The sequence below is a fragment of the Ylistrum balloti genome, unplaced genomic scaffold (assembly GCF_031769215.1).
Source record: "Ylistrum balloti isolate Yb309-2 unplaced genomic scaffold, AGI_CSIRO_Ybal_v1 Utg370248, whole genome shotgun sequence".
NCBI classification, from domain to species: domain Eukaryota; kingdom Metazoa; phylum Mollusca; class Bivalvia; order Pectinida; family Pectinidae; genus Ylistrum; species Ylistrum balloti.
This window is the reverse complement of record NW_026782199.1, coordinates 349,083-359,273: the sequence shown is the minus strand read 5'-3', so window position 1 is coordinate 359,273 and position 10,191 is coordinate 349,083. Positions and strand designations below refer to the sequence as shown.

Below are 10,191 nucleotides of genomic sequence, written 5' to 3'. Positions count from 1 at the left end.
TGGACAATCGCCCAGTGTGATTAATAATTAATATCAGTCGTTTAGGATCTGTACATTTTAAACCACTAAGGAAAACGTATAGCGTATACCATCAGTCAAAGGTAATTAAACACATCTGCTTTGGTATTCTGATACTAAGAGGTTAATATATGCATTGTAGTCCTTAATTGTGGATTTCAGATGTAGTTTACTCAAAAGATACCTGGCTGTAATCAATTCGGACTTTAACAGATACACATTTACATCGTACGACCGGTGACATTTTGTCTGTGACGGTCGTATTTCTGGAAGAACAGGTTTATGTGTGATGGTCCGATACCTTCTTTTGCCAAGCGTTAATACTAAACAAGTACCATGTGTTGAGACAGAGCTGTAAATCATTATTTTTTTTAACTGATGCGATCAGCAAAATTCGAGATCTCTGTTGACAAGGTGAAATTTTGTGATTCTTAATTTATTGTGTGAGAAAATGGTCATTAGAGACATGTGCCGAGTACCTTACATCATATTCACAGCGATCTGTCTACAGACCATCACAGCTAATTATATGGAGGATGTTAAAACACTGTTGGCAGATCTGATGGTGAACTATTCCAGTGAAGTTCGGCCAGTAAAGGACCAGACAAAGTCAGTATCCATTGACGTCGGCATGTCCCTTTTGTCTATTAATGATTTTAATGAAGTGACTTGTTTCTTTCTTGGAAAGATGAAAGTCTTATATGGAATTCTAGTAGTCATAACAATACCACATCTCTTACATTTTCAGACAAGAAGATTTGGATTCCGGAGATTACCTGATTAACCATTATTGATCATTTCAGTGGAATCCATAAGTGTCACAAGTAGGAAATATCACGTGGAATACGATCGCAAAATTTACAGATTCTACTTCATTGCTTTCATGGTTTTCGCTGTTCTTGCGTCTTTAGGATATTTCATGTTCGTTACCACATAAGTCATCACTAACGCAATACATCGATATATCTAATCTATATTCAACAAAATTATCTACAACTTATATTAAAAATGGATGGATGCATGTTTTAATGATGTATAATATACAGTTATGGGAGATAACTATATATTGTACAAGATAAACGTATTTAGATCAAAAGAAAATGATCAGATTCTTGCAGACCAAAGTAAAACTTTTGTCAGGCAGAAGATATTTTGCCCCTATACTTTAAAGTTATGAGTGTTACACACGGTGGACTTAATTTTATGATACAATTGGTATAATGAGGTTACAAGTACTTTTCTGAATACATTTGACTGTATTAAACACTATCTTTGTATATATCAATGTGACAGATGTTTCCCTATTTTTCACTTTCTTGATAGTGTAAAGATATTCTGATATTGTCGTGAATGAACTCTGAAGGAACTGCAGTTAATGGTTACTCTGTTAAAATTTGATAAGGGATCCGATTGATGAACTGTTGGAAGGAGCTGCTTTACGACTCGGTAAAGATAAAATCATTGTTCTTGAAACATGTTTTCGTTGATATAACTAACATTTCGCTGATAACGATACGATTTATTGTACTACAGAAGACAAATAATAATTACAGGTATTCATTTTTTTTTCATTTATGATCATCGGCCGTTTAAGGTCAAAATTGCAAAATGCAAAACGCCATGCTCTAAGTTGATTATTTAAAAGCCTTTCAAACACATACTTATGTCAATATATTTTTCTCTGCGATGCTTATTCATTTTAGTAATGTCCGCACTACATATCCAGGGCCGACATCAGGACGTCTTCAATTTTCAGTCATTTCACCTATACGACAAACAGACAACTAAACCTACATGTATTATCTATCGTTGAGGTTCTTATTAGCACATTTGGCTCTGACCCATCACATTTGTTTTCCAGTTTCGTTAAATCCGGGTAGCCGACTAGGGGCCCCGTTAATGTTCAATACACCAAACGAGTTATTCATATGGAATTTCGATTGCAGTTTGAAAAGTTGAACATGTTTTCAATATATTGAATTTCGATAATGGTTATCCATTTAAACCAATACTCTATAAAACTATAAAAATGTTCTTTAAAATCAAAGCTCTACAAAAATACATTGAATTATATTCAAGACGATACCATACGTCGGCTTTTTACTCGAGATATCACGTCACGAAAACGGTCCAGCATGGGCGACATCGCGCTCTATCTGTAAACGTGCTAACTACATCGGCACATTTGATTATTTCTTTTTTATACAAAATATTTTGAATACTAAGTTTGCCTTCCTTTGTTGGAACCTTCCCTCTTCCGTCCTCGTCCTCTCTTTACACTGGACGACAGGAGCTCCATCATGCAATGGTGCTCTACACCAAGTGTTAGAGGAAAAAAGTCACCCCGATGTTCTAAACATGTTATGAGCGCTTAATCATTAGAAGTGACTGACTTCCAACAAGGCCAGCTTGAGTCATTGTGGGAAACAAAAGGACTGAAAAAGCATATCATCTGATAATATTCGTAACTTGTTCATTGGTCATGACTGTTTGAACGAACTTAAGATACTGCAAATAACCAAACCCACACGAATATAAGTAAAATTTATTTACATGGCAATCTGTAAAAGTGACAAAATATGGAAATAGAAAAATGTAGCCATGGATGTATACGAAAAAATTAGTCTATCTATTGGGAACGTTGATAGTATAAACATGTATATCAAATGGTAAATATCAAGGTATATCTTCTGCTGAAGTAGTAATAACAATGTGGAATTCATTAGTAAAGGTCTCATTTTCAGAAAATAATATCGATCTTGAATAAACATTTAACAACGACAAAAATCAATAACAACATGAAGACAAATCTTATTGCTGTTAATGGTAAATATATATATATATATAGTCTGCGTAAATTCACCGGAATAGACATCTTAAAAATGTTCTAAGCAATTGCATATTAATCACATGAAAACTGATAACTTGTATAGGATACTCATATTTCGCCAATATTACAAGTTCAAAGAACCGATTAGCTTTTTTGTTTTGTTTGTATCTGTTTACACCGGTTTTATATCCCTAAAACAGAACCTTATGTAGGAGCTAGAAATTACCTCACTGAAAAACAAATGTGAAGCCTGCAGTATGTTATCAAAATAATTGGAATGAATTGTCTTACTAAGGAAACAATGACGACATCACAGATAAGTTTGTGATCGGATTTTCATAGAAACACAACCCTGATACTGCATTATATCCACTGAGCTGTCGCAGAGTCTGGTTCTGTTTTTTTTTATCTGAAGGGAAAATCTTACACTTAGAATTTAAAAACATCAAGTGGGTTTGTTTGCAAGTGTATGGGTTTGAAAGTTCCTTTGGTTTGATTTGGGTTCTTATTCGCATATTCTATTTGACACTTCTTATATTGACAAACTGGAAAGACGTCACAACGGTGAGTAAACTTTAGCTAGTATTCCGACTTAGAATAGATACACTATGTATATATGTAGCGTACGGTTTTGTCCAGCCAGAAAAAAGGTAGGATAAAAAATATGTATGTTTTTACACTTGCTCTACGTCAACTAGGAAGGAAAGGTGATTAGAAAATACCGAAACAAATCTGGAATTCCAAGTGGTTGATCTAGAACATGTAATGACTTTGCCACCGCTGTTGTAATCAAGAGGTAATCTATGGGTTCACTTATCATCATACGTTACATACATGGTTGATGAATATGCTGACCATGTCATCTAGTATCTTTGGGCCCGGATGTAATTGTTTACTTTCACTTCCTGTAGTAATGTCCCAGTAATTTAGGTATATCACTCTATTTTTCAGATATTGAAATTCGTTTCGCCATATGCGTTCAAAACTGACTCTTTTGAAGTCCACTTGCAAAAATATTTGGTTTTCCAAGTGGGATTGTGGACCCTTGATTACTACAGTAACATAGGGTGCCCTGGCTAGGAGTCGTTCGATCGCTTTCCTAACATCGCGAATTCTTTCCTCCACCACATGAATTGGGATGGTGAGAAAGTGTGTCCACAAATGAATGACGACTATAGTTCTACTGTCACTACGCACGTTAAGACGGTCCAGGATCAATGAGGTAGGAATGAGCAAGCGATTACTATAAGGAAAGGCTGCAAAATACGGCACACCGTGTGATCTCCACGTGACGGATATCGATCGGGCTCTGTTGTGACCTAACACCACGCCTGGTGCGTTTTCCATGGGGTTTCCTATGGTAACTTTCAGACGGAGAAACTTCGTAAAGAATTCTATATATGACCTTATATTGGAGTCTCCTATAAGCAAAAGATGGCGACCTTGCAGACACTCGGCGTACTGATTTGGGGTCTGTTTGTATTGATGTCTACAGTTGATATTCACCCATGTATTGTTATAGTAGAAGCCCGAAGTTCCAACTTCCCAGGTCTTCTCAGGGGCGAGTTTATGGCATGGACTGCGACTTGTTTCCATTGTCTTTTCTGCTCAAATAAAGAATGATAAAGTTCCAAATTATTCAATATTTTTGATATTGCTACATTCATAGCCGGACATTATTTCATTCAAAACAAACACTCTCTATCACTGCATTAATCACTAAGCTATAACATGATCGCAGTAAGACATACTGGGCTGTTTTCTGATTGATATTATGCTTGGAAAAGCAGAGTAGATTTTATTCTACTTAGGTCAAGATTAATAGCACGTTTGCATTGCTAAATCTTTTTTTACCATACATTCTTCAGTTCTCTTACCTAATTAAAAAGAATTCTTGGAGGTATTTCGGCGCTAATCATTGTAACATTCATTAGTTCTATAGAAGTTAGATCTACTGTTTATGTTCGTAGCTATTTGTTGTATTTAAAGGCAATTTTTTAACCATACGGTAACGTCACTGAACAAAACAAATCAAATCTGCACATTTAATTTGAGAAACATCCATCAAGTACATTCGGAAAAGTAAATTGCAAATGTTCCATTTAAAAATGGTTTTAAGGTTGTTCTGTAAATAACTTTCCGAAACCAACAAGAATGTAATCTGAATTTTAGAAAAACTCATACAGTGTGTCTTGCCATGATGAGTATTTCTGACAGTCTAGAAGTGTTCAAATTGATTTTGGAGACCAATTTGCTAACTTGTTTTCCAACGTCCTCAAAAATAAGGACAATGGGGGACCCTAAATATTTTTTTTAAGAATGAAGAACTAAGCAGAACTGAAAAAGCACTGATCAGTTTAACCTACTAATGAAAGTTGAGAAAAATGTCTTATCATTTCTTGAGACGTACATGACTAAGAAAAGGAAATCTGACTTATGAATCATTCCATTACTACCTGAAAAATAACGATGTAACTAAATTTAATGGTTCAAAAATTCTGTAGACTGTATTGGTTTTCAAATCGGTTTCGTTATCGAAATGCATAACGAAAAAAACATTGAGGGATCCTGGCGCAAACCATTGTTTGATCTCTATTGTTTAAAATTATTTTTATTGAATGGAATTTGAAATAGCGATAATAATCTTTAACTGCTAAATCCAAGATAATCGCCTGTCGGTCCTCTTGTTTTGTAATCAATCCCAATATCAAAACACAACTTGGGAAAAAGAGAACCAACAAATAAAATTAGCATCTTTGCAGAACTACAAATAACTACAGATATATATAGAATATGGAAAAGTTCCATCCAGTATTTCTCAAGAAAGAGTAATATCAATCTACGTGCAAAGCCAAAACCCAATATGGCAGCTAGTCAACCATTTCCATCACTCCCAAAATCAAATGGGCATAACTGTAAACGGTACCAGGGGACACTTCACATAAAATTTGAAAAGGGAAAAGTTTGTACCTCTCAGAAGATAGCGATAACAAACATCCGATATGGCTGTCTGTCACTTTTCTGATCAGTCTCAAAATTAAAAGGGCACCACTATAGACCAAGGACATATTTGAGAAGATTAATTCAGGTTTGGACGGGTGACGAACCACAGATGCAGGTAGATTTGAACAGTCAGCAGATGGATGGCTAACTAGGTATCACATGATATCTATTTCTAAAATCTGAGATATTTTTTCTGTTGGTTAGCCTGGCGATGATAAACGTATATATCACAAAAATTATATAAATAAAGAAATGTAAAAGGGGAATAAATAAAGAAATACATAAGAGGAGGTCACTGACGAGTTGAACAGTCACCCATTTGATGACCTTTACAAGACACATTACCTCCGTCTACTTTCAGAACAATCCGCTTCAAAAGTGGCTTGTGTTGATGGGCTCTGAAAATGAAAAATATAGCATAGAAATAGTTGTAGAGTTCAAATTATCAATATTCATTACCAAAACATTTGCCGTAGGGGTATGTAGTATACATTATAAAGTATCCACTTTTTTTACTTACACACAATCACAAATGACAAAATATGGGATAGAATATATGCAGTAAAAATGATTACCAGTGTTACAACGCCTATTTGACATTTAATTTTCCAATTTAAATGTACATTTGCAAGTGCTTATTTGATTTGACATGTAAGTATACGGTAAACCCTCGATAATTGATTTATGCTAAATCCAAATTCATACACGTTTTGGGAAAAAATATCTTACATGAACGAATTTAAGATGACAAAAATTCCCATGGTGACTGTATAGGCTATTTACAAATCGTGCTCGATCAAGATCATTATTTAGTCTCTCATAATTTGTCCTTGTTTATTATATACTTAATCATAATCGCTCTCAGCCTTGTAGTTCTATAAATATGGTTGTAATTGACTGCATTTTGAAGGTCATTGACCCAGTTTTCGTGTGACTTTTATCCCGACAAAACAACAAAGTACAAATCGCATTTAACCTCTATGATCTGAGATATATCAAGGAGTTTCATGTTTAATACTCTTAGGAAACACAAGCATAAGTGTTCGAGGTACACTGTCTAATTAGTGTGTTGTGTATACTCACAATAATACACGTGTCACGTTGAGAGGTAACGTAAAATTAGCAGCAGTTACAGAATATTTCCAGTGTTTGTCCGTCAATTCATCAGACTTTGGCTTCACACAGTACCAGGGCATATTATAGGCCATTTCTGTAAGGTTATAAAGATTTTTAAATCCCTGTATCACCGGAAGTGGGCCACACGGTGTTGTTTCTGATATGTTTTTATATTTTTTAAATATTCCCATGATATGTCGCATGATGCCATATCTATTGGCTGCGTTGACCACTATCTCATGGACTTGACGCGGTAAGGACAAGTACACGACCAGTTGTGGTTCTCCTCGCCATGGTAACAAAACTGTTCCTATGTAAGTTCCGTCCCCATTATCAGTTATGTTTCCATTCACGTTAGCAGCAAGTTTGGTTTCCTTCAAAATGATTCTGAGCATGTCACCTCCTCGCCGAATTCTGATTCCCATGGAATTGAACAGTGTTATTTTTACCGTCAACACTTCTCCGACCGTAAAAGCGTGTTTCCGATCGATGAAACTTATCTTGCTATATGTGCTATTGGGAAGAGTGTCTGTTTTCAATTTCTCGACAAATTTCTTGTCTGTAGTTTTACTAAAAAGATACGAGGGTCCAGTCGTTGTTTTTAAGCTATACCACAGAGACACAAATCTGAAACAAAATTAATAATTAAATAAAAACCTAACCGTTGCATGATATTCGTGTTTGGGATATGGAAATTGGCTACATTTATTTATGAAACTTGTACCATTATAACTGAAAGAGATTTAGGATATTGACTCTTTAACTTCCACCATTATCTACACAGCTTTTTATGCTAGCATGATATTGATAAGTACATGTATATAAAAAAAACCCTTTAATTTGGTTCCTCTGTGTATTGAATGCAGCTCAGTATAAAATAAGGCTTGACAGAACTGACGGCAATCGTTGAAACTACATTTTTAATAGATAAGTTTTTAATAAAGATTTTGGTATCATATCATCATTTGAAAATGTGCACAACAATCGCCATTCGGAGAGATGTGTTCTTTTACATTAAAGAAAATAAGATTCAATTCTAAATTCATTTAAACTTAAATAACATTTCGTGTACATACCCAAATGACAAGCAATATTAGAATTACGGCCATTAACTGGTAATCAAGGTAAGTTTAAAAGGTGTTGACATTTGCTAACTTCCAAATGTCTGCGTGGCAGCTCTCTGAAATAATCTGCTTCGACTTTGGCACGTTTTCAGTTTTTCGAACAACAGATATAATACCGGCATGTCAACGGAATCATAATTCAAACGCAAAATGGATGAGACTGAAGTGAAATATGAGCAAAAGAGAGATTTACACGGAGACTCCTGCAAAACCATAAGTTGAATAAGACAATATGATCCAGATCTTCTGCTTCATCGATGACACTCGCCATGTATAATTTGGTCAATCAAAAAACGTAATGTCACGTTCCCATATGACGACAATGTACAAAATAAAGCACCAACGAGATACACTAATGAGCATAAGACATGTCCAGCTTCAAATCGCCCAAACAGAAATAGAGTATTTCTCGCATGAGATCATTATGACTACTGTAAGAGAGGTACTGGTGTAACGACAAATCCGACTATAAAGGCGGATTTGGCTATGTATACCAAGATTTGCTCGTGTTCCAGTACATGTTAAACTTCCCCATAAATTCCATCAACCTGCATCTCTCTGAACTGTATGTTACGAGTTTTTGTTGTCCATGTCTTGCACGTGTTCGAAACACATTACATGTATTGATTCAAGAGATGATAATCACAGTCACTTTAAAGAGGGGCATTGTTTTTCCTTAGCCTCAGCATAAAGATAAAAGATACAAGCTATGGATAATGTATAAAATTTCTTACCTGACAAATCCACAGATGATTATACACGAAAAACTGATGAACAAAAACCGAGATGGGTTTTTCTTCAACGCGAAAATAACCATATTTCCATTCCGAGTCAGACACCCATTTCAAACGTTGAGTTTCTAGGACTCGCTCTCCATTCCATGCTGACACGTAGCAACTAAATTCTCCCTTCAGTCATACAGCACATGTACAACACAAGTGTAAGTCTGCCTATATTACACGCTATAGCGACAAATTGTAAAATATCGTCTTGTCCCTTTTATCCAAACGTTAAAACACATAACACTACAAGGAGCAATCATTCGCGTGCTTGCTGACCTAGACAATCAATGAACATCACCCTAAAACAGACATTCTATAAATAGATCACGTAGTAACGAGAATCGACCACTGGGGATTACTTGAGGAAGACCTTGTTTGATATCCATACGGATTCTTATCATTGAGAGGCGGAACTTGGCAGCTGTCATTAGAAACTCCCCAGCCGCATTAAATAATAAATTAATACACGTGGTTTCAAAAATGCACTTGCCTATAGCACCTACATGTATTTGGAGATACGTGCCAATATAAAATCTGCTTACTATTTTGGCAATAATAGTTCCCAGAATCTTAATTCTATAACTTATAAGTCAAACTCTCATCATCCTTTTCCAAATATTTGACTTGCAAGTATAGTTCAGTGCACAGTACATGTTACCACGGTTACCGTAACCTTGTACCCAGCCAGGCTGAGCTGACGAGTTCTGTAAAGAACAAGGCGAGCGACATTCAGTCAGCGTTGTTACATTTATTCCAACTGGCAGATAATTCAAAACATAAACAATGATAATTCATTCTTGGCTTGTTGAACACATTGAACAAATCTGTCACTCAAATCATGCCATGTGACAAGTTGTCACATGAGCATAAATCTCATACACACTCTATCAGATCAAGATTGTATAAAATAGTAACTCAACTTATATTCGAACAAATTGATTAGAATTCATATTTCTGTAATATTGACTAGACCCTGAATAACTCACATTTATATGACTAATTTGACTATAAATCAATCAATTGCAACACATGACCTTTATTCTATCGAATAATATCACAATCTCGATGACACTTGTCAACACTGTACACTATAATTGATTACCAATAAACATTATGTCATTTATTACTTATAGTTTATCATAATTATAATTCCTTTAATTAATTACAATTATCAAATTAATTAACACTATTATTAATACGAATTTAACTGACTAGTAAATCTATATTGCATTGAACTAAAACAACATTATTCTCCATCCGGTACTACAGAGTTTCCATACAAGAGTCAATACCAAATACTGTCTATGTGGTACTACAG

The 10,191-nt window shown here is 35.1% G+C and overlaps 1 protein-coding gene across 1 annotated transcript; it reads right to left on the bottom strand.

Moving 5' to 3' along the window:
* Positions 1–2,551: 2,551 nt before the first annotated feature.
* LOC132552464 (NXPE family member 4-like) lies at positions 2,552–9,056 on the bottom strand. Its single transcript, XM_060216633.1, has 4 exons — positions 8,826–9,056; positions 6,935–7,594; positions 6,197–6,249; positions 2,552–4,452 (listed from the first exon to the last, which is right to left on the bottom strand). Exons 1-4 carry the CDS (start codon positions 8,906–8,908, stop codon positions 3,668–3,670), a joined length of 1,581 nt encoding a protein of 526 aa, XP_060072616.1. The 5' UTR covers positions 8,909–9,056; the 3' UTR covers positions 2,552–3,667.
* Between the last annotated feature and the right edge of the window lie 1,135 nt (positions 9,057–10,191).

Coding starts and splice junctions, on each gene's coding strand:
- LOC132552464 (XM_060216633.1), bottom strand. CDS start 8,908: ATGGTTATTTTCGCGTTGAAGAAAAACCCATCTCGGTTTTTGTTCATC. Junction 6,250..6,934: donor AACGTGACACGTGTATTATT/GTGAGTATACAC, acceptor TTTCATTTTCAG/AGCCCATCAACACAAGCCAC. Junction 4,453..6,196: donor TGTTCTGAAAGTAGACGGAG/GTAATGTGTCTT, acceptor TTATTTGAGCAG/AAAAGACAATGGAAACAAGT.